At 35.7% G+C, this 23,779-nt stretch overlaps 3 protein-coding genes and 1 long non-coding RNA gene across 7 annotated transcripts; 2 read left to right on the top strand and 2 right to left on the bottom strand.

Annotated features, from left to right (window-relative positions):
* Nucleotides 1–1,841: 1,841 nt before the first annotated feature.
* LOC111779924 (diphosphomevalonate decarboxylase MVD2, peroxisomal) lies at nt 1,842–7,251 on the top strand. The gene is made up of 10 exons (XM_023660125.2): nt 1,842–2,338; nt 3,191–3,389; nt 3,599–3,662; nt 4,897–4,960; nt 5,100–5,180; nt 5,571–5,657; nt 6,060–6,217; nt 6,346–6,394; nt 6,488–6,612; nt 6,733–7,251. The coding sequence occupies exons 1-10, from the start codon at nt 2,111–2,113 to the stop codon at nt 6,950–6,952; spliced, it is 1,275 nt and encodes a 424-aa protein (XP_023515893.2). The 5' UTR covers nt 1,842–2,110; the 3' UTR covers nt 6,953–7,251.
* A 727-nt stretch (nt 7,252–7,978) lies between these two features.
* On the top strand, nt 7,979–13,520 carry LOC111788587 (putative aspartyl aminopeptidase). The gene is made up of 10 exons (XM_023668973.2): nt 7,979–8,189; nt 8,388–8,478; nt 8,822–8,957; nt 9,288–9,560; nt 10,099–10,246; nt 10,863–11,102; nt 12,201–12,333; nt 12,483–12,664; nt 12,810–12,922; nt 13,389–13,520. The coding sequence occupies exons 1-10, from the start codon at nt 8,031–8,033 to the stop codon at nt 13,495–13,497; spliced, it is 1,584 nt and encodes a 527-aa protein (XP_023524741.2). The 5' UTR covers nt 7,979–8,030; the 3' UTR covers nt 13,498–13,520.
* Nucleotides 13,521–13,935: 415 nt separating this feature from the next.
* LOC147793814 (uncharacterized) lies at nt 13,936–16,366 on the bottom strand. 2 transcript variants are annotated; one of them, XR_015411749.1, is made up of 3 exons: nt 15,639–16,266; nt 14,130–14,467; nt 13,936–14,028 (listed from the first exon to the last, which is right to left on the bottom strand). It is a non-coding gene; the product is annotated as an uncharacterized LOC147793814 (long non-coding RNA). The 2 variants fall into 2 exon arrangements; XR_015411748.1 differs by having other exon boundaries at nt 13,936–14,467; nt 15,639–16,366.
* Nucleotides 16,367–17,459: 1,093 nt separating this feature from the next.
* On the bottom strand, nt 17,460–22,332 carry LOC111788598 (uncharacterized). Of its 3 annotated transcripts, XM_023669010.2 has the most exons (7): nt 21,755–22,332; nt 20,459–21,173; nt 19,651–20,014; nt 18,925–19,317; nt 18,014–18,255; nt 17,636–17,918; nt 17,460–17,556 (listed from the first exon to the last, which is right to left on the bottom strand). In XM_023669010.2, the coding sequence occupies exons 1-4, from the start codon at nt 22,044–22,046 to the stop codon at nt 19,267–19,269; spliced, it is 1,422 nt and encodes a 473-aa protein (XP_023524778.2). In that variant the 5' UTR covers nt 22,047–22,332; the 3' UTR covers nt 17,460–17,556; nt 17,636–17,918; nt 18,014–18,255; nt 18,925–19,266. The 3 variants fall into 3 exon arrangements, with proteins under 3 accessions (XP_023524778.2, XP_023524786.2, XP_023524762.2); XM_023669018.2 differs by having other exon boundaries at nt 17,460–17,918; nt 18,014–18,284; XM_023668994.2 differs by having other exon boundaries at nt 17,460–17,918.
* Nucleotides 22,333–23,779: the final 1,447 nt, after the last annotated feature.

The following is a 23,779-nucleotide window of genomic DNA, read 5'->3' as shown; positions in this document are numbered from 1 at the left end:
GTAGAAGTAGCTTTTAACATTAAAAAAAAAAAAAATTGACATTTTTGAAGTTTTTAGAGAAGTTTAAGAACATTAATGAAACTTTTCAGAATTTAAGAATATTTTTTAAACATTTTTTAATGTAAACCCATGTGAGAGTTGTGTATTTCTTAAACAAAATATTAACGGTGTTTTTTTTAGACTTTTCTAAAAAGTTAAAATATATTATTGAAACATTTAAAAATTGAATATTTTTAAAACTGAGTGGAAAGTAATTTTTATTTATTTATTAATTTAGCTTAAATAAACTTTTTTTTCCCTTTTTTTTTTTTATAGAATAACCATATTATAAGCTCCTTCATAATCAACGTGTTGTATTATTTAAATTAACTAAAAAAATATGCAAATCACTTGAATTGTTTGACAACGTTTTAAGGAAATTAATTAAAAGTAGAATGCATTTTCCACGAATGTATATTTTATTTTTTCTTTCTTTTTCTCATTTTAAATAATTTAAATGGGACAAATGGTAATAAAAAATTCAATTACGTTGTAGCCATGAATTAATGGTGCTTATCAACTTAAACATACCTTACACGACCCATAATTGACCCGTAACAGGTCCAAATCTTTATATGTCGTTAGAACTAAAAAAATAATAATAATTATTTATTTTTTATTCCGCTCAACGACTAAAGAAGTAGGATTTTGAGCTACCGACATTTGAAATGAGCGTTGATATATTATCCACTTTGAGCATCAACTTTTCTGGTAAATCTACGATTAAACCACTCTTTTCAATAATCCTTAACAATCTTTTCCTCGAACAAAATACGTCCATCGTTCAACACTCGAGTCACTCTAACTACACATTCGAGGCTCGCAACTTTTTTGTTCGACACTACGGACTTTCAAGATATTATGATATTATTCACTTAGAGTATAAACCCGCTTTATTTTTTATTTTCTCAAAATGTCTTGTACTAATGAAGATAGTATTTCTTACTTATGAACCCGTGATTTTTAGTTAATTCTAATATTGCTAAATGATTCAACAACTATATCAAAGTGAGCAGCTGTATTTTGACTAACGAAACGCACACGTCGGTTGCATTTTGTGTTAATTTTTTAGTTGTTTTAAATTAGAGTTCTACTAAAAATATTAATTTCAAATATATTATCTTAAAAAATTATTGTTCAACAAATTATTCGATACGTTACTATAAAAATAAGACAACAAGGTTCAAATTAGTTGTACCACTAATTAATGGTCTGTTAATTATATTGAAAATATTACACTTATTTTATATAATTAATCTATTAAAATATAATAAATAACTTCATGTGTGCATCACATCTATAAATCATAAATTCAAAAAATTCAATATTTTAATTTTTAAATTTGTGAAATTAATTTTTTTTTCTGTAACAATTTTAAATTTAGGTTAAATTACCAATTTTTTAACTTTAAATTTAACATTTCTCAAACTTTAAAAAGTATTTAATAATTTTAAAATTTTTAATTTTTCGATAGTAAATTTCTCGTCATATTTGAATTATGTGTTAAAATCCACTTATTTAAACATAAAATTTAAAATTTAAGGGTTTATTTGACGTAAAATTTAAAAAATTAGATTAATAATTTAAAATTAAATTTTAGTATAATAAAACTTTAAAATTTGAAGTTTACATGTAAAAATAAAAAAATCAGTAATTAAAAAGTTATCAAAATGCACAAAAATTATAGGGTAAAAAGGTAAAAAAAGGGGGGACAGACTTGATCACGTGGTGTGGACTGTGGTGCACGTGAGAAGAATAGTTTAGTAATAAATGAAGTGGAGGCGAGGGGTACCAATCTCCAAGCGAGAAGGCGTAGGCCGCTCGAAGGCAAATATTCAATTTCATAAAAGCTTCGGCCACAGTGCCTACCCGCCTTCTTCAGCTTCACCTCCAAACTATAAGACCCAACTTCACTCGCATTTCACCCCACGGATCTCGCTTCTCTCTCTCTCTCTCTCTCTCTCTCTCTCTCTCTCTCTCTAGATTTGTTTCCCGCATTTTCTTCCTCCCTGTTCTTTCTCCCTGAAATTTGCTTGTTTCTTCGTTATATTTGATCGGTGACGTCGCTTCCATGGCGATTTCTAGAGAATTGGAAGGTGGAAAATGGGTGCTGATGACCACTGCACAAACGCCGACCAACATTGCGGTGATTAAGTATTGGGGGAAGAGGGATGAGGCCTTAATTTTGCCTGTCAACGATAGCATCAGTGTTACCCTTGATCCGAGTCATCTCTGCACTATCACCACCGTCGCTGTTAGTCCCGACTTTGAGAAGGATCGTATGTGGCTCAATCGCAAGGTAAGGTTTCTTTGATTATCTCTCTCTTTTGCACATTTGGTGAAATTGCATGTGATTTGGTGGGCTGTGGTTGTTGTGAAATTTGGCGTGTTCTTAATTGTTGGAACTTTGGTCAAAGGTAATTTGCGAATTGTGGAATTCACCGATTTAGACGGTTGGAAATGATTATTGATGAAATTGATGTTAGAGTCTTATCTGTTTCGGATGTCTGTGGAAATGCAGTGGAAGTTTTTGGAAGAGCTAGGTCCTCTTTGGTCATAACCCACGTTGACTTTTTTGTTTTGGAAGAGAGAAAATATAACGAACATTGATGGTCGAGGATTTGCGTTTGGTAACTCTAAATCCAGAAATGGTTGCAGAATTTTTTTTTCTTGTAAAGTATTTAGTGTTGACTTAAACCTATGGGGTTGGTGCTTGGCTGAATGTAGCTGTTCAAGTTACAGAAGTTTTTAGAAAACCAAATACTTTTAACACTGTTGGATCTTAATCACAAAGGATATCTGATTTTTTTTCTCTTTTTTTCGAGACATCCAAGCATTATCCTCATATTTGGTGTTTTTGATCTTAGATCTTTGTAGGTACACATTTTATCTTTGCTTTGAATATTTTTAGGAATTTTTGTTGGGTCAAGAATTAGATGGGTGAGTCTTTGTGTACCATGTAAAGTGGGAATGTATGTTTTAAGTGAATATTTTATGTTACCCATGGTATATTCATGTACGCGTACGTACAGTCATATATTGATGTTTCCCTATCAAATTGTAGAAAATGTTGAAATAAACTTTCACCATTTCTTTGTTTCTTTTGGTTTTATGCTGGTCCATGATAGTTCTTTTTTTCTGGTAAGTGTAGGAGATATCCCTTTCTGGAGCCAGGTACCAAAATTGTTTGAGGGAAATACGCAGTCGAGCTAATGATGTTGAGGATAAAGAAAAGGGGATTAAGATAGCAAAAAAGGACTGGGAGAAGTTGCATGTACATATTGATTCATACAATAATTTCCCAACTGCTGCTGGCTTGGCTTCCTCTGCTGCCGGTTTTGCTTGTCTTGGTAAAACCCGACTTCACTCTTAATTTAGGATTTTCGCCTTTTTCTATTAGATATGTTTAAAGAGTGGGGAAAATTTTTAAATGTTTACAAAAAGGCCCTATTGTTTATCTCAATATGTGGTTCTGATAATGAGTTTATTTGCACATATGATACATTTTATGAAATAATGATCACTATATATATAATTGATTTTATGTTTGTATATGCAGTCTTTGCTCTGGCAAATTTGATGAATGTCAAGGAAGATCATAGCCAGTTATCTGCTATTGCAAGGTATCCTTTTTTTCTTTGGTCATCTCTATACAACCAAAAGTCACTTGTACTTGATCCCTCTTTTCGAATACAATATTATGGTTGGTTTTAGGGTGTCATCCTTTCTTTTATGGGTTGAGTGCTTCTGGCTGTAGAAGATCCATACTTCTTTTTGTTTCTTTATTCGCCCCATTCATAAGCTTCTAGGTTGCTTTAGTGTTTATTTTTGCACCCAAATTTTAATTGATAAAATTAAATTTTGTAAACTCGACGTGCAGTCCCTTATAATTTCTGATTTTACATTTTGACTTTGCATTCTCATGTTTACTTCTGCTTGCGTACAGTTCAGATCGATATTGTTATGCTATATTTAATATCGATTTTTGCCCTCTATTTGAAAAAGAGCATTTTGCTATTTATATCGTTTTAAATATATATTTACACAGATTGCTAGTATGCTTGAGGAATAGAGCTCATCTCATAGACTCCCTTGGGCCTCCACGATCATTTTTTCTCTATGGGAAACAACCTTTCAAATTTCATTAAAGGAAAAGAGGAAATGTACATCAAAGGAAGTGAAAGGGATCCACCCAACAAGTAAAGAGATTATGAAAAGACTTTCCAATTAGTAGTCAAACGTGAAGAAACGGATTAATTTTGAAACTATTCTGATCAGGGACTACGACTAGATATATCCCAAGAAAACTGAACATTCTTCTCCCCATTAGTTGGATTCTTCCCTTTCTCTCCATCCAAATTAGCAAAACCAGAACTGTCCATATAACTTATCCCAAGCAAGAAAACTTGGATTGAGGAAAAGGTATGTGTGAGTGCAACACACTGAAAAACGTAGCCCATTAACTGTTGATAAAAAGGTTAACATAGGTATGGAGAATGTGCCGTTAAGGGGAGAAATCAGACATCGGGTTCCTTTACCTGATGCATGGACCTTATTAGAAGTATTTTGCCTTCCATACAACTTCACATAAATCTTTTGGAATAAGCTCACTGGAAGCGGTTAGGTTTGAGAAGGATGTCACTAATTTCCTCTTTCATTTCTTTTCTAATTAGCACCATTTGGTTGGTGTGTACCTTGACCATAGAAAAAGGTGGGTGGCATGTAGTCATGTATAGACTTCCATTGTAAATAATGTTCTTATTTTGACTCGTTATCTGTCATCTCAATGTAATTTCTGTTTTTTAGGAACACTGATTCATTTATTCCAAAGTAATCACGACTATTTAAATCATGTAGGCAAGGTTCGGGAAGTGCATGCCGCAGCTTATATGGTGGATTTGTGAAGTGGAGCATGGGAAAAGTAAGTTTATCTGTTCATACATTTAAATTTGCAAACTTCAGGAAGTTGCCTCTTTCTTTATCGCAAATAATTCTGATTTCTGATATGGGTGAATGAGAATAGTTCTTATGTTTTCTTTTTGTCTTGTACCATTGTTAAGGAAAAGGATGGAAGTGATAGTCTTGCAATCCAACTTGCTGACGAGAAGCACTGGGATGATCTTGTAATTATCATTGCTGTGGTGTGTAGCCTCTCACTTTTTCAATTTCATTTTTTTTGGCTTGGACAAACTGTTCTCCAATTGGCTTGGATAACACAATGGAATGATTGTTCAAAAAGATATGGCCGGAGAAGACCACCTCGAATCCAAAAAATATTGATTTTTTTGTAGTTTTTCATGGAGTTGTGGTTCCAAAGTCGACGGTGTCGGTTGCATAGGGCCTGTTATAGTTAATTACCATGTTTTGTTATTGTCTGTACTTTAGAAGTGACAAAAATAAAAGCATTGAGTGCAAAAATATAAACAATATCCAAATAGTTAATACATATTTTTCTTCTTTTCCATTTGTGATTTGACTATGTTCTGATTATGGTTCTTCAGTATATGTAATTTTCCATCTCATTTTTCTAGGTAAGTTCGCGACAAAAGGAAACAAGTAGTACATCAGGAATGCGGGAAACTGTTGAAACGAGTTTGCTTTTACAACATAGAGCTAAGGTATTCTCGACCGTCTTGCTACCTATTGGATTTGGTGCTTATATGGCATTAACATACCTTGGAATTTCATTGCTTCTTTTGATTCTTGGTGATGTCTTTTAATATCTGCTATTATTTATAATTGGATTTTACGATTTGTTTTCTGTCGGTGTCTTCGTCGTTTTTTCAGTTAAAAAATCTTTGTACTCCGTAGTCTAGATACATTTCTATTCCTGTGTTTATCTGTAATGGCCCAAGCCCACGGCTAGCAATTATTGTTCTCTTTGAACTTTCCCTTTTGGGCTTCCCCTTAAGGTTTTTAAAACTCGTCTGCTAGGAGAGGTTTCCACATCTTTATGAAGAATGTTTTGTTCCCTTCTCCAACGGACGTGGGATCTCACATTATCTATTTTCTTTTTATAGGAAGTTGTACCGAAGCGTGTGTTAGCCATGGAAGAAGCTATTCAGAATCGTGATTTTGTATCCTTTGCTCAACTGACTTGCAACGATAGCAACCAATTTCATGCAGTCTGTCTTGATACTTCTCCCCCAATATTTTATATGAATGATACATCCCACAGGCAAGCTTACTTTCTCTCATTCTTTCTTTTTCAAGTTCCCCAATTGGCCGATAAGATTCTCATGACTTTCCTTTACTGTTTTCGATTCAATAGCTTTGTTTCGTTCTGACAAAGAACCCATGTTTCAGGATAATTAGTCTCGTTGAGAAATGGAACCGTTCCGAAGGAGAACCTCAGGTCTGATTTTTCCCCAAACCGAAGGAAGATCGCCTTGAGGCTTGTCTTTGCAAATTTCTAATGTTGTTTCCTGATTTCAAATCAAACTTCCAGGTGGCTTATACTTTCGACGCAGGCCCGAATTCGGTTCTAATTTCACGTAACAGAAAAACGGCCGTGTCTTTGCTTCAGAGGTTGCTTTTCCAATTCCCTCCAAATCCAGAAACGGAATTAAACAGGTAACTAGATTCTAGAACTGCATTCATTTTCAATCTTATGCATTCAACAATGAAGAGCCTGCCTCGTTTATTTTTTCTTTGAGATTAAATTTCGTCATCTACAATTCTTTCTTCCATCAGTTATGTTCTTGGTGACAAGACAATCCTTCAAGATGCTGGGATTAATAGTGTTGAGGATATCGAATCCCTGCCACAACCTCCAGAAATTAGCAGTTCATTCCAGAAATACCAGGGAGATGTCAGCTATTTCATATGTACCAGGCCCGGAAAAGGGCCGGTCGTGCTCCCTGAGAGTGAAGCTCTACTCGACCCCAAAACCGGGCTGCCGAAGAACCTCTAGAGGATTTTATTAGTCCTGTGCAATATTCTCACTGAAGGTGTGACTCTGAGAGTTCAGGTTAGATGTGCCATTTTTTTTGGAAATATGCAGTTTGTAAGGTAGACCTCTGTTTGTTCGCTTTAAATTCAGTCAGTGTTTCCGTTCAGTAACACACAAAACAACAATAATTTCAGTGTTCCCCTTGTTGTTATTGGCCATAAGATCATAAATGGTGGGAGCCTTTGAATGGTCAACTTCCAAAGTTTGTATGAACAACTTATTTATTCATTGCCCTACAAAGCTCAGTGTCTTAGTCTTTACATGCTTCGTTTTGTGTAGGGCCGAGTTTCCATTGCCTTAGAGGGTAAATTCATTACAAAATAAATGAATTGAGAATGAACCATTCCCTTCTTTAATTGTACGCGTCATAAGGACCCGATCCAAAATGTCAAAGGTATACGCTTTAACGAAGAATGATAAGCTTTTCTAAAATATACACCAACACCTCTCCTCGAACAAAGTACGCCTCCCCTTAATCGAGGCTCAACTCCTCTTTCTTTTGGAGTCCTTTGTTCGACATTTGAAGATTTACCCTAAGTTTAGGGCATAGCTCTAATACCATGTTAGACAAACATGACTTTTTACAATAGTATGATATTGTCCACTTTGACTGTAAGCACTTCTGACTATGTTTTGGGCTTCCAAGAGTCCTCACTCCAATAGGGAATATTGTCCACTTTGACTGTAAGCACTTCTGACTATGTTTTGGGCTTCCCAAGAGTCCTCACTCCAATTGGGACTTTCATCATCCAACATATATATGTTCATATTCACAAACAAATCAAGAGAAAAAAAAACTTGTTTATAAACTCGTGATTCAAATTAGGTAGATATATTACAAAGATGGATTGGTTTCGTATTAAATATGGTAAAATAAATGAGACTATTAAATATCTAAAAATCTATGGAAAAAAAAGAATAACTGTGAAAGGGAGAATTGTGAAATATCTAAAAGTATTGGGGCCGAGTAGCAATTTACCTAATTCAAATATCCCTTTATAACAATCTATCAGATGCCGGTGAAAAATCGGGCAAAGAAATGGCGGCAATATCTCGCCTGCAAGTGCAGCTCCTCCACTTCACTCCTCCTCTCAAATCGCCTTCGGTCTTCTCAAGATTCCCTCACTTCTCTCGCATTTCTCCCCGTAAATTCTTCACTCATCGACCTCTCTGCTCCGTTTCCGATTCGACTCCTCAGGTTCATCCCTGTTTTTCTTTTTCATTTGGAATGTAAAATCATGTAATGTGTTCGTATATTTGACTATGTTGCTTTCTCGTCTGATTGTATGTGATTTAGGTTCATCTACGTTTTTCTTTTTCATTTGGAATGTAAAATCATGTAATGTGTTCGTGTATTTGACTATGTTGCTTTCTCGTCTGATTATATGTGATTTAGAGTTCTTCTTCGGAGATAGGATCGAGTTCGAGCATTGTCGGAGACCTTCTCGACTATCTCAACGAGTCCTGGACTCAGTTTCATGCGACAGGTATTGCATATCTATTGTATGCGTATCATCCTTTATCGCTATGCTTTTTTTTTTTTTTTTTTTTTTTGTGATTCGATACGGTAGGAGTCCCCTGCGTATTGACTGGATAATAAACCCTAATTCGCTGCGGCTGCTAGTTTCTTATTCCGAAGAGTGATTTGGATTTTTATCGTTAAATTGTTTTGAATTGACGCGTTCGTTTATTGTTATTCACTTCTCATCTTGGAGGTCGATTTTTGGAATTCTTGATGGCGGACTCTTATATACTTCTGATTCGACATTTGGTGATAGAATTTGTAATACTGATACCTCATTATTCTTTATCGTATTTTTTTTCCCGCAGCTGAAGCGAAACGGCAATTAGTTGCTGCTGGTTTTCATTTGCTAAACGAGGATGAAGACTGGAACTTAAAGCCTGGAGGACGCTATTTCTTTACACGAAATATGTCTTGTTTGGTTGCCTTTTCCATTGGAGAAAAGTGAGTTATTACTTCTAACTTTTAGATCTGCAAACGATTCTGGTTATTTGTTATTTAAATTACGTGGCTTAGGAAACTACCGAAGAAATGTCTAGTCGGCTGCTTGATTTGCAAGATTTTGATATTGTCTACTCGTATCAATTTGCAGTTGTAGTCATCCGTGTAACCATGCAAGAATTATTTCCTGAGTTTTATTGCATTTTGACGATTTTTTTTCACCGTAGCTACATGTTTGAATTATTTTTCTTTCTTCTTTTTCTCCCTACGATGTCTGACTGTTTTACTTTGAATTAGCTTAGTTTGATCGATGAAATTTTTTCTGTTTTACAGGTATGTTCCTGGTAATGGATTTCATGTTATTGCTGCTCACACAGATAGCCCATGCCTAAAATTAAAGCCCAAGTCTTCATCAAACAAGTGTAATTGTCTAATGGTCAATGTGCAGACATATGGGGGTGGTTTGTGGCATACTTGGTTTGATAGAGATTTGAGTGTTGCTGGAAGAGTTATAGTAAGAGGCAGTGATGGTTCATATTTGCACAAACTTGTCAAAGTAAGAAGGCCTCTTTTGCGAATTCCAACCTTGGCAATTCATCTTGACCGGTTTGTGCCCCATTATTATCTTTTCGTTCATGGTTGACCTGCTTCTCAAGTTACTTATTTTGGGGAAATTTAAAGAAAGGAACAAGTTTATAGATATTAAGAAATTACAAAAAGGATTGCCAACTCATGTGGAACTTATTCAAAAGGTCCAAAGGACTAAGCCTGCACCACTTGGAGCCAAAATATAATCTTATCCTTTGGTAAACGAGGGCGATGGTGTAGTTCATTGGTGCTGTTTTCTAATAAGGGTCGTTATTTTGTGGGTTGCCTGCTTTTGATTAACTAAAGTTATTAATTACATCCTATTGGTCGCTGTAAGGGCAGGGTTTCATATATTACAAGAAGAAGGAAAAAAGCCTATATAATCCTTCGATTTTTTTGGATTTTTAGATTTCCAACATATTGTATAGGTTTGATGATGACTCTTTTAAGCATATTGTTAATATTCTTTTATTATATTATACATGATATTTTTAACATATTCAAAATGTTTTACTATTCCCTTTTCTTCTTGTCATGGTGATCTTGGTTTCTTCAGCACAGTGAACCAGGATGGGTTTAAGCCAAACTTAGAAACTCATCTTATTCCGTTGATGGCAATGAAGATGGAAGACAATTCAATGGAGTCGAAAAATGAAGGCAATGATCCGTTATTGAAGGATGCCCTACATCCACTTCTGAAACAGGTATTGTTTTCTAGAACTTTAACAACTATTAAGTATTTTTTAATTTGTAGAGAGAAAAGGGGGAGGGTATTGTCTAGGACATCTTTTCTCGAGAATCTAAGATCATGTGGCAAAGCAGTTACTTGGGACACTTACTTCCACCCCCTCCTCTCCACCGCACACTCAATGAGCTGCAGTTGCTTATGAGGAACTGACTTAGGATGGGCACGGAACTTGTAATACCCAAACTATCCATAGACCATGATAAACAATCCAAAGAAAGAAGGAAAGTCATTCATGCTGCACTCAGTGATCTTAATCAAATTCGTGTCCTATGGACATAAGCACTAAAATTTTCTATGGTATTAAATAAAATAATGATTTTTTTTTTTAAAGTCTCTTAAACCAACATGCATGGGATGGTTTTTATAGTTTTATGTTGGTAGTTTAAATAATTTTTTCTTATTTTCAAATTCCAATTTTTTTGGAAAGATTTGCACAAACATACATTATTATTGAACTAAAATTTTGAGAGTAGTAATTTATCGATTGGTTGGGAATTTGAACGCCTTATGTTACTGAAGTTGTAGTTAAACTATAAATTATCTAGGAGTCAGTGCTTTAACTTGATTGACAGGTCATATCAGAAGAGCTCTGTTGTGCAGCTGATGATATAGTGAGCTTTGAGTTGAACGTGTGTGATACCCAACCTAGCTGTCTTGGAGGCGGAAATGAGGAGTTTATTCTCTCAGGAAGATTAGATAACCTCGCATCAAGCTATTGTGCATTCAGAGCTCTTATTGATTCTTGTGGATCTCATGGTGACTTAAAAGGTGAACAGGCAGTTCGAATGGTTGCTTTATTTGATAATGAAGAGGTAAGATTTTTCTTGTGTACTTTGTGAATGATATGTATACTGAAAGTTGCGCATCTCATGGATTGGTAAAAAAATCCTAGTATATTTGGTCCCCCGGCTAAATTTCTTTTCAATTTGGTCACGCCCATTGGTGATAAGATAGTACTGCCCACTAAGCAAAAACTGAAGTTTTTTTAGGCTCCTCTGATCACCAGATATGAATTTTATTTCTGTTTCCTTCAGCCATCAGAAAAGAAAGTGAGTAGAAGTGGATTTTCTAGAGAAAGAGATGAATGATAGAGGCTAAGCACATGACCACTTGAGAGATCAGAAGTTTCCCTATCATTTTAATTCCATGAGCATTTAGTCTTTAGATGTAATAGCCCAATCTCACCGCTAGCAGATATCAGCCTCATGGTTTTAAAACGTGTCTTCTAGGGAGAGGTTTCCACACCCTTGTAAGGAATGGTTCGTTTCCCTCTCCAACTAATGTGAGATCTCACAATCCATCCCCTTGGGACCCAGCACCCTCGCTGGCACACCACCCGGTGTCTGGCTCTGATACCATTTGTAACAGCCTAAACCCACCGCTAACAAATATTGTTCGCTTTGGCCCATTACGTATTGTCATCAACCTCGCGATTTTAAAATGTGGCTGCTAGGGAGAGGTTTTTCACGCCCTTATTCCATTTTTTTACTCTTACCACCCCACACCATAACCTTATTCCATACCTCAAAGCTATGTTCATTTTTTCCATATAGCCTATATTCACGCCAAGGATGATGTTGGTTTGATTTCTGTGGATTTGAGCCTCATTTTTAGTTAGTTTTGAGCTTCCATCACGTCCTCTTTTGAGGGTTGTTATTTGTTTGGTCGAGTTTTTCTTTCATAAATGAAATTTCTGTTTCTTACTAATATATATGTATATTCACTTCAAGGATGTCTGCTGAAACAAGATCCTTCAGTTATTTAAATGATATTTGGAAGGTCATTGATGAATTTTCTCTTTTATTCGTATTAATATTCTCTTGCGTTTGTCTTTGATTTAACTCGTCCTAGTATACAATCATTTCATGACCGCTATTTCATATTTATAGTCGTTAACTTTTCCTGTTTAGGTGGGTTCAGGTTCAATTCAGGGAGCTGGTGCACCCACCATGTTTCAGGCCATGAGGCGCATAGCCAGCGACATCACTCAAGGACATGTTGGTGAAGGTGTTTTTGAGCGTGCTTTTAGGCAATCATTTCTTGGTACGTTTCAATTCGAATATAAGAAGGATCAATTACTAATTTTACTTACTGGACCTTCGTGAATAGCCACGGTTCAAATTAAAGATTGCTACTTTGACTCACACTTGGATTGATTTCTTACCACCTTGGATGCATTATATTCTTAACAGTGTCTGCGGACATGGCCCACGGAGTTCATCCAAATTTCATGGATAAGCACGAAGAACACCATAGACCAGAAATGCAAAAGGGACTTGTCATAAAGCACAATGCCAACCAGCGCTATGCTACAAGCGGAGTCACAGCTTTTCTTTTCAGAGAATTAGGCCGAATTCATAACCTACCAACGCAGGTATGTGCCTGCCTTGAAACAATATTTTTTAGCTTCTTACTCCTTACCCATTGTTTAATTATTATAGGGCATTGGTTATGAGTGGTAACCGTTTATTGACTTTTTAAATTGGAATATTCACGGTTGCTGCCCGTTGTGATTGTAGGATTTTGTTGTGAGAAATGATATGGGTTGTGGGTCTACCATCGGTCCAATACTTGCTTCTGGAGTTGGCATCCGTACAGTGGATTGTGGTATCCCTCAACTTTCCATGCACAGGTATTCCCCCTTTTGACTGTGTATGTTATATTATAGCGCTCCCATTCATTAAGTTCTGAATCTAATTTTGAATTATTATGAAATAAATAAATCCAATTTTCAATGTGGCAAGTGGTGGAGAAAAAAAAAAAAAAAAAAAAACGGCCATCATAAAATTATGGAACCTGCTCTCCAACCTTTTATTTTTAAAAAAATAATTATATATTTTTACTGACGTTTCTATTTGGGGGGGGAAAAAAAAAAAAGAGATTATTTTCGCAATCATCTTCAAGTTTTGAAATAAAAAAAGATTAGTTTGTAACCTTTCTTTTGTGAATGTTTGACTAAGATACCGAGTGATTTTAAGATGGAATATAAAATACATAGCATTAAACTTTCAATTCCATGCTATATCTTTGCAAATAGTTTTGGTATTATATGTGAAAATGTGTTCATGATCATTCTTTGTGCATATATGTTATTGCAGCATAAGAGAAATTTGCGGGAAAGAAGATATAGACACAGCTTACAAATATTTCAAAGCATTCTATCAATCATTTTCAAGCATAGACCGAAAACTGAAGGTGGACGCCTGAATCAAAGATAAACCAAATAAGGTTATTGTCAATTTATTCAAGGCTACGGGAAAATATTTCCCCGCGTATGTGTGTTCTAATCTCAAAGTCAGAGTCAGAGCCTGCCCAGAAAAAACTTTCGAATTTAAGGGTACATTTGAAATTTATTTCAATCTATTTTTCTCTAAAATTTTTGTAGGAATTTAGAGACAAGATAAGAGTTCGAATTCCATGAAGGAATTTGAAATTTTGAAACTTGGTTTTAATTTTCAGGATTTTAAATACAACAATAAGTTTAAGAGATTTGAAATTAAGAAAGAAAAAAGCATAAAATTTATCACAGAATACCTCATTTACCCACAATTTAATTTGCAATCTAATCTTTTAAATCCTAAGAAAATGAAAATGTGTACAGTTGAAAACAAAGAGAGAAGGAATTCGTATCTTACGATGCAGATGTCAACAAAAATTGGTGCCTATGAGAGGAAGCCATTAGCAGCAAAGTCAAGCAAATGACTCCCCTTACCACCTTCATATTATTAAACACTGGACCTTACAATTACATGCCAAACGACTGTGTTATAACCGTGCTTTATACAATACTATATTACTCGAGATGATAGCAGCATGAAAATAATAAACGAGTTGGTTACCTAATATCATATGCTTTTGTATTCTTTTACGGAGGAGATAGAGAGAAAATAACATCTCAACATCATAGGAGGCAAAAGGAAAGGAGAGCTCTTATCTGTTGCGATTCTCAATCATTCTTATAATCTAAAACGGAAATAAAGGGAGATGGCAAAATAAGTTATGCAGAAGGAAGGGTTTATTACCTGAGAAAGGGGCTGATGAACAAAAGGAGAGGAATTCACAAATATGCGTGATTGGAGTGTTGCACCAACGCTTGCACTATAAGGCCAAATAACTCTCTAAACCACCATACCTTTATATGCCGCGCCAATCGCGTAAACCATGGGCGACCTACATACTGTGGAAACTCAGTACTATTAGCTCGCAACAAAGCACGCGGGACTCACAAGTTATGTAGCAAGGGCTTAAAAATGTATTTACCATGCCTTTTCCATCGAATTAACCAACCAAACAACACTAGCTAATTAATAAACCAACAAAGCACAGCAAACAAATTAAGAATACAACAAGCTATAATAGATAATGCAAGGAGTCTCCAACTTACTAATGAAAAGAATTTGAATCATCGAAGGTATCAGCATAACATATTAAAACGTCCAGCAAATGGAAAAACTACTAAGAACATCGCCTCTGTGAGCTCATCGTAGACATTAATGCATATAGAAAAGGAAAGGAAACCAATGATATTTAGTCGCCAATTTTCTTCAATTTGTGTCGTACCAAATATGTTAATGGAAAATACGTCTTCGGAGAATCAAACGGAAAAAACTACTTAGATCACCGTCACTGGGAACTTAATGTATACATGTATGCATATAGGAAAGGAAAGAAAGCCTATGATACAGTCAACAATTTATTCTATCTACTTTGCACAGAAAATGTTATTAGACAGTTAGTTATTTCCAGAAATCGTATGGAAAAGCTACTTAGAACACCACCTCTGAGAACTCAATTAGACATAAATGCATGTAGAAAATGAAACCTACGATACAGTCAGCTATTTATTTTATCTACCTTGTACAGAAAATGTTATAAGAGTGTTATTCCAGAAATCAGAGGAAAAACTATTTTGAACACCGCCTCTGAGAACTCAACTTAAACGTAAATGAAAATAGAAAATAAAAGGAAAGGAAAGAAAACCTACGACTCAATCAGCAATTTTATTCTATCTGCCTTGTTCAAAAGAACGATTAGAGGATTCTTCTAAAAAATCAAGTTTAAAAACTACCTATACTACAACCTCTGCGCACTCAATGTAGCCATCAGTAAATGTATAAAAGAAAATGCAACTTACAACATCATAAGCGATTTTATTCAATCTGCCTTAGAAAACGCTATTAGAGAATTATTTCAAGAAATCAGCACCAACAGAAACAAATACGGCACAAATGACATGATGTTAAGTGGAATGATTCGGACAAGTATAACAGACAGCTACGACTTGAAATTAATAATAAATTACATCCTCTAGGATTCTGAAAGTCCTCGCGAAGGAGGAACCGACCAACCTGAGTGATAGAATCCTCGGACAGTTCAGCAGGAACCGAACGATCTGAGCGAGCAGCACCGCCAACGGAATGCTCCAAGGCATTAGAATTTTGATTGGTAGAAGCGGAGGCCAGTTCATCGTTTCAAGGCCTCATCCATCTCAGCGACCTCCCTGACTCGGGACCTTCGAGATCCTCTGCTGCAGACCGCTCCATGATAAAAACAAAGGACCGAAACTCTAAACTCCTGGCAGCAATAGAGCCATTAGAAAAAGAAAAAAAAAAAAAAAAAGAAGCAGATAATCGAAATGCCAAATCTCAAGGAATTAGCCTTTTGGCATCGGAAAGCTGTAGCACAAGAAAGAAATTCGAGGAACGAAATTTGGCGCGATTGGTACGACGGTGGATTTCCCCGATCGATTTCGATCGCAGCAAGAGAAGAAATGGAGAGAAAATGCATCAAAACGAAGATCGCAGACAAACAAAGGAATTCCGGTTGCATAGAATCACTAGGGATAATAGTTCCCCTGTGGAAGTCCCTAACTCTCAACTTTGGCGGGAAACTGACGAAGAAGAGAGAAAACGGATGAACGTAACACGATGGGTTGCCGTGGATTGTCAGGATTCGGATTTCAGTATTTATAGTGCAGATAATAAGTATATTTAAATATTAGGGTTCGAATCCTCTCCCCCCCCCCAAAAAATTAATAAAATTAATGCACATTTAATTATCTATTTTTTCCACTATATTTTGATCTCCTCTTGATTTATTAGTTCTTTTATTAGGTTGCTTTATTTGTTTCAATTTATATATATATATATATATATATATATATATATATATATATAGTCTCTTATTTTATATTTTCAAATTTTAAAATAATTTCAATTAAAAGGTTAATTTCTCTAATCAATGAAATTTTATAATAACACATAATAAATAGCCTAACAAATTAGATTTTAGATTTTTCAATAGTGAAATTCAAATTAAAAAATAAAATAGTTACTTTTCAAGTTATGCTGAATATATGCTCCATTTAGCATATATTTGAATCTATTATCTTTTGAAATAATATTTCTAAATCAATTTTTTTTCACATTATATAAATAGAATGGATAAAATTTGTACATTTTTTAATTCTTTTATCTTTTTAAATATAGTGTCCAATATATATATATATATATATATATATATATTCCTCAAATATAAAACAATTGTGATAATTTAATTGATAAGAAGGAAGGATGAGGTCCTCATTATAAAAAAAAAAAAAAAAAAACTAAGATAATTTCCATTTTGAAGCCTCAATTTTCACAATTATATTACTATATTTTCAATGAAAAGAAAATGGAGTCTAATTTAAAAGATAAAACAAGTATATTTTCATCATAAACCCTTTACTTAATAATAATAATTATTATAAAAACTGAATGTAAGGAAAATTTGTTAGAATTCTTTAGGAATCCTGGTTGTCTCTACACCGTCTCTACACCCCTACCTCCTTTATCACTAAGCGGTCATTTAGAAGTCTTAGTTAGTGATCCGGGCTGTTTCCCTCTCGATAATGAAGCTTATCCCCCCGTGGTACCTTGACCCCTCACCATTATTTCATTTCATTCTATTTATGGGTTCAAACTCCAAAGAACATACTCAGTTCTATTGATTTTCTATCTTTTCAATCCAAGGAGTTCCAGTTTCATAAAGAATTCGACTTTCGGTTGTTTGACACTAAGATGACTAACTAATACCCTATTTGAAGCTTAAAAACTGCCACATTTGGAGCCTTTTTTTGGATGTTCAACAAGTGGGGTGTGGGCCAAACCAAGGGAAAAGCACTTGAATAAACAAAATTTCAATGATCTTTTCAAAAAATCAGAAAGAAAATTGAAGAGAACTTCCAAACAGTCTCAACTTCTTCTCCACAACAATGTTCAAAACCTATAATTAACATTCATCGTATACAATCAGTCTAAAATTATATTAAACAAAATATAGAAAGGTGTTGAAGTAATAATACCGAGATTCTTCAGGCTAAGAGAAGCTGAAGATATGGTGTATGCCGTAAGCTGGTTGAGGCATATACCTCAACTTACATTCGAAGTACGAACTTGAAGAGCACCCTCCATTTTTCATCAAAGCTTGACGCAGACGGAGGCTGCGTTTCTAAAGATTTCATACCTGCCCATCAAGGGTGAAATTGCCACTCGATCCCATGTGTAGCCGATTCCCAGATTTGCTCGAACTGCTAAAGATGATCAGGAAATGAAACACGCTTTCCGTCCCACGAATCCTTCTTTGTCCTTGCAACAAGAAGGCATCAAGTGTTGTTAATTTTAAGGATCTTCCCTGGTGGTAGCATCATTAAAATGAAATCAAAACTAATCTGAGCACTTACAGGATTTGGTAGAGTTCAGAGCAAAAACAAGAAATCGATGTTGACGAAATTCTGAGATTTCCAACTGGTACTCGAGCAGAAGCAACGGATCTCACTTGATCCGAACATTTTTCCCATGTTTGATCTTCTCTGGGTTGTGTGACTGATCTTTCTTCCATGACATTCCATTTCACCAAATTTTTGGCATTCTTACAAGCACAGCTCTAGTTTTGCAACAACGAAAAACCATATCCTCCCGTATGCTGAAAATGTCGACAAAATTACTGAAGAACTGGAACAAAACCTCATGGTAGATGAGAAGCCAAACAAAAGAATACTCCAAGAAGATATTAAACCAGTCATGAACACTCAACAAGATATTAAACCAATCATCCATGACACAAAAGAAATCTCAGGAAAAATGCAAATGATTCCTGGTCTAGAGATATGATGATGATAGGCCAGGATGGCTATGCCATAGAAGAAAATCATTAAACATTAGAGACCAACATAATTTTCCATGTCATATAGCTTACGGAATATCCATTTAGGACTATCAAAAACACGAACAGATGGTCATCTAAAAGTCACGTACGACAGTGCAAAGTGCAGGATTGTGGAGACCAAACATGAAATGAAGAAATCCCCTAGTTCAGAATCAACAGCCTCCAACATCCTTTCAACAATAATCTCACCTTCCATTGACTGTAACCTTAGAAAGTTAGAACAACTACAGAACCCAGAGAAAATGACAATTCTTTGTTAATGCTTACAACTATATGCACAGACAAAAAGCCAACAAATATTACAGAATGACACTTTTTTTACCCCCGTTCTCATTTTATCACGTTTCTTTTAAGTTCAACTTAGAGAGAGTGAGTGGGTTGGGTAGGCAGGGTGGCAGTTAATATAACGTTAAAAGAATCCCATACCTTCGTCCAAGATCTTGCAGGAACATTCCCAGCAGATTGTTGATTCTTCTATTTAACTTTTCATCATTATCAGTGGCAAGAGCAACCTGAACAGCTCAGCCTACTAGCGCAAATTCCAAAGCAATGAGTTTCTTCATCAACCATAAGAGATGCAAGAAGCTCCCAGGAAACTGATGGTGGGAAGAAGCATATCAAGTCCCAGAAAATGTAAATCCTTCTTCTATGCCCACATCAGTTCTTTATGCCTGCCCCCTGCCATTTCAAGTAAATAAATGTGCACTGAAAAAGCCCACGATATATTTTAACTACCAGATGGCAGGGAGCAGGCATGGCCCATGCCCCTCACCGGGGCCGTGCTAAACCAAAACCTGCATCTGGTTGCTGTTGGTATTGCTGCAAAATCATAAGATCAGGATCAAAATGGTGTGTGAGTGAAAAAGAACACACTCTGCTACATTGTCTTTAAGTACGCACAAAAGGGAAGTTTGCTCGACTAAGTTTCTCTTTTTTTTCTTTGACTAACTGCCCTTTTTAGACTTATAACTGCAATCACTTGCAAGAAGATTCGTAGAGTTATACGTCCAGTGGGGTGGTCACTTACAAGCGGTAGGATAGCTACTGATGAAATATCACCAGCACAAATATCCAAGAAAGAGAAGAGCTTTGGAATAAAAAGTTTGTTGCACCAAAAATTCAAATTCAATAAAACAGTTGAAAAGTCCAAACCTGTGTAAAAGGTTGATAAGTTTGTTCATGAGGATGGATAAAATGCATTCCAGTCTGCTGACCGGGATACTGAGAGGAATGCAGATATACACCAGAAGATGAATGCGCATCGACATTTGGATTAAAAGGTCTAACCATTGCTTCTCGATGACCATACCCCAAACCTGCAGGAGATGATTGGGCATTCCATGGCCCAGGTACGTGGGAAGAGAGTGGTCTAGGCTGACATTCTGAAACAGCCTGTCTATGAGCAGAGCCAAGTTGTGGAAATTCAGTGTTGTAGTTCACTGCAGGAGCATACATGGGCTGCACGGTGTATGGGCCGCCACTGAAGCCAAACCCAGGGTCGAATCTCTGCATATACCTGAAGAAGGATTTTACAACCAGAAATTTGGCTAAATTACTATCCCAACAATAAAAGTCAGGATGCACCTCTGATGTTAAAATTTCTAAATAGGAAAGTCACGCTTGTCAATTAACAGCTTGTTACTTCATCGTCTAGCAGTTGATTCATGACTTGAAAATACCTTACTTTGTGTATCATAAAAAGTTATGTTCTGTAATAAATGTTCGCACACGATTAATCCTCAAAAAAAATTTAGAGAACCCTAACTGTCACCAATTAATAATAAAATGTATTTAATTCAAATTGTTTATCTCAAAAGAAACACGGTAAAGAGGTCAAGAGAGAATAAATGGGAAGCTTTAGATCTATTCAAAAACCTGGTCATCCATCTCCTACCAAAAGAAGCAGACAATTGAAAAAAAATTAAGATCAGGCCAAGAAAAAAATGATTGCATTCCGTACCTATCATAGCTCCTGTCATAATCAGGATCCTTGATATCGATCTCACGATCTCTAAAAATGGCTACCCTACTATTTGGTTTGTGCACCTGCCTTATAGGAAGCTCCTTGTCAGTCCTACTTCTACTTATTCTACTGCTACTCGTAGAACAGTCAATCAAGCCCCTACTAAAATTTGCATCAGGAACTCCTGAAATCATCTTCTCCTCAACCTTTGCAGCACCCAAGGAACCACGATAACTATCCTGTAGTCTAGGATCGGCATCTACTTTCACACCTGCATGACTACCTGAATTACTGCTGCAATTGAATATACGAGCACGAGCTTTATTATACTCCTCCTTCCTTTCTTCCACACTTTTGGAGCCACTTGTTTTCGATGAATTGGCACTGGCATCTTTAGCTACTTGAGACCGTTTCTGTGGCCTCTGTTTGATAGCAACCTTCATGGTACTATTTTCCTCCGTTGGAAGATTTACGGGAATATCTGCAAGGCGGATAGCTGGAAGACGGCATTCAGAAGTCTTACTAACAATAATTTTGGAACCAGATCCATCAGGTAAACTATTGTCCAATAGAACCATGGACTGCAGTGAATAATGTTGGGCAACCCGATGGGCAGCTAGCCGTAAATATGAAGTAGGCAACTGCTGGAACTCTAGTTGTTGTCGAGCAGGATCCCGGATAAATTTCTCAACATCTTGCTCCATGCGCAAAACTAAAGCAATGATAAATATTCAATATCATCCGTCAAGGGGTATAAATCGTAAACACCATGTTTTCAACAATATAAACAGTGCCCATAAATTATGAGTAACAAAACTGACTCCACTTTGATTTGATAGAGATGGAGTATAATTATAAATGGAATTGGAAAGAGGAGACCAGCCAGAGGAATGAAATTCATCTAAATCTAAGAGCCTTTCCCAAAACTATTTTCCTTTAAATAGCCCCCTTGTCTTTCTGCTCATTGTCACCCCAGATGAAAGCTTATAGTGCATTAAGCCACAAAATCTATCCCTTTTATCAAAGCACCCAAGATATTCCAGCTCAATGAAGCAGCTACCTGGCCATAGATTTTCTGACATTAAATTACTTAATTCTATATGTGGCTTGAAACCATTTTAGATTCCTAATTTAACTTGTCATAGTTGGTCTTTGACACTAAAACACATTCTATTTTTCTTTCTAAGCATAGGTTCCACAGTATTGATTTTCCACAAAATTCGAGATGGCCGTATCCTGCAACTTTTCACCGAAAGCAATCCATAATACAGGAAAGCTAAATAAACGACTTACTTGATAGACGCTCCCGAGGGTTATGCAAAGCCTCGAGAAGGAACTGATCAACCTGATTGACAACATCCTCGGGGACCCTCTCGATGGTAGAAGAAACCGAGGAGGGAAGAGAGGGAAATGAAGCGGATGAAAAATGAGAAGCTGGAGCAGCATCGTCAAAAGAGCTATCCAATGATTTGGAATTCTTCGTAGGAGACGAAGAGGGGAGCATCAATCGGCTCATGGCCTCGTCCAAATTCGCGACCTCCCATGACTCCGGTGCTCCGAGATCCTCAACCGCAGAGCCCTCCATGGGGAGACGAAAGAGGAGAACACTAAAGTCCTGCCACAAAGTGAGTCATGAAATATCAGAGAATAAAGGCCCCCAAACAGGAGATCGAGGTAGCAGGCGAATTTCGGGATCGGAATTGCATTTAGAGATTAGGGTTTCGACTTTCGACCACCGTGACGGAGGCGGAAGAAGAAAAATCAGAAAAGAGTGTAGAGAGAATTTGGCGACGGGTACGATTCGCTTTGATGATGAAAAGGTTGAATGGTTTCAGACCATGTCAAAGGTTGCGTGCCTGCGACGCGCACGATATCCTCTCGCATCTTTTTTTGTTTGTTTGTGTGTGCGAACTGCGCGAAGTCCCAAGTGTTGGGCCTCATGGATCCAATATTCAGGAGGGTTGGCCTTTAGGGGCTTCATTATATGTTCCCCTTAAAAAAAAGTTATCAAAATTATTCCATTAATAAATAATAAATATAAACAGATAGGATATCAACCAAAATACATCAATCATACAATATACTTCAACAAAGATGTGAAGAAAATGTTGTCAAAATTATCGAAAGATGTTTCAATTCATGTCACATTGAAGAAGAATGAAGTTTGATTGTTATAAATTTTGGGTGGGTTACAATTTAGAGTTATTGTATTTCAAGACTTTTTATTTACTTTAGGTTACATTTACATAACGGCTAATTATGGTTATAAAGTATGAATATTACAACTCTTGGAATGCGTTTCATTTTTTAGACTATATAAAGTTTGAAAAATATAGTAAAAGAAGCATTTGTGCTTTTCTTTAGACAATAGTTAAGTTTCTTTGCAATTCTATGTAGTTTAGGTTGCATGTAGAATCATTCAAGCTCGACATGATCAATCTTGCTCGTGGAGTGAATTCGAATCTCAAACAAGTGTTATTGCATTGAGATATTTGATCAACAAGAATCATTCAAGCTAGACATGATCGATCTTACTTATGGAGTGAATTCGAATCTCAAACAAGTGTTCTTGCCTTGAGATATTCGATCAACAAGGTAATCCGAATCTTATTCCCCTTGTATTGATTCCTTATCATATCAACATAGCTCACTATTATTACCCACCCAGTGTCTGATTCATATATAATTTGTAACAATTCAAGCTCACTATTACCACCTAGTGTCTAATTCTTATATTATTTGTAATCGTCCAATCTTACTGCTACCTTCCAGTGTCTGACTCTAGTACCATACGTAACAATTCAAATTATTCTCTCAAATATTTCCTTTGCCAATACAGTAAATAGAATAAGATCATATCGAAGTCCAAATTATACGTTTGTTTCCCGGTGATTGATTACGTATAGGGGTAGGACTAATTACAAAAGTCGTCTTTGTCGATCCATTGTGAATAAGACAAACGCAATTAGACTAGAGAAAGAAAATCAAATCATCACGTGTTTTTTTTTTTTTTTTTTTTTTTTTTTTGTATATCTTGTAATGGTTATTTGTGGTATATAGACTTTTAGCTATCACATTGGTTTCATTGGCCATAACATTAAAGTAAATAGGGTCCCATGCCAAAGAAAAAATATTAATTAATGATTGATTAAGTTTCCACCTAAAAGTCTCCCTTCTTTCTGAATTTTGATTACTAAATTTATAATTATCTAAATAATTTAAAACTAGTTTAATATATTTATTTAATTTATTATAACAAACTGAAAACATACAATAAATTGAAATGTAAATAAATTTTGAAATATTTACCATCATCTC

The sequence above is a fragment of the Cucurbita pepo genome, chromosome 1, assembly GCF_057944985.1.
Source record: "Cucurbita pepo subsp. pepo isolate OVF chromosome 1, ASM5794498v1, whole genome shotgun sequence".
Taxonomy (NCBI): domain Eukaryota; kingdom Viridiplantae; phylum Streptophyta; class Magnoliopsida; order Cucurbitales; family Cucurbitaceae; genus Cucurbita; species Cucurbita pepo.
Note: the sequence above shows the minus strand (reverse complement) of the source record. Positions and strands in the feature narration are given on the sequence as shown.

Excerpts from the sequence above, each read along its gene's own strand:
- LOC111779924 (XM_023660125.2), top strand. The coding sequence starts at position 2,111 with ATGGCGATTTCTAGAGAATTGGAAGGTGGAAAATGGGTGCTGATGACC. Across the intron at positions 5,658-6,059 it reads TTTTACAACATAGAGCTAAG|GAAGTTGTACCGAAGCGTGT; the intron begins GTATTCTCGACC and ends TTCTTTTTATAG. Across the intron at positions 6,218-6,345 it reads ATGAATGATACATCCCACAG|GATAATTAGTCTCGTTGAGA; the intron begins GCAAGCTTACTT and ends CCCATGTTTCAG.
- LOC111788587 (XM_023668973.2), top strand. The coding sequence starts at position 8,031 with ATGGCGGCAATATCTCGCCTGCAAGTGCAGCTCCTCCACTTCACTCCT. Across the intron at positions 9,561-10,098 it reads TTGGCAATTCATCTTGACCG|CACAGTGAACCAGGATGGGT; the intron begins GTTTGTGCCCCA and ends TGGTTTCTTCAG. Across the intron at positions 12,923-13,388 it reads CCTCAACTTTCCATGCACAG|CATAAGAGAAATTTGCGGGA; the intron begins GTATTCCCCCTT and ends ATGTTATTGCAG.
- LOC111788598 (XM_023669018.2), bottom strand. The coding sequence starts at position 22,046 with ATGGAGGGCTCTGCGGTTGAGGATCTCGGAGCACCGGAGTCATGGGAG. Across the intron at positions 21,174-21,754 it reads CCCTCGGGAGCGTCTATCAA|TTTTGCGCATGGAGCAAGAT; the intron begins GTAAGTCGTTTA and ends TCATTGCTTTAG. Across the intron at positions 19,318-19,650 it reads CTTATCAACCTTTTACACAG|CAATACCAACAGCAACCAGA; the intron begins GTTTGGACTTTT and ends ATGATTTTGCAG.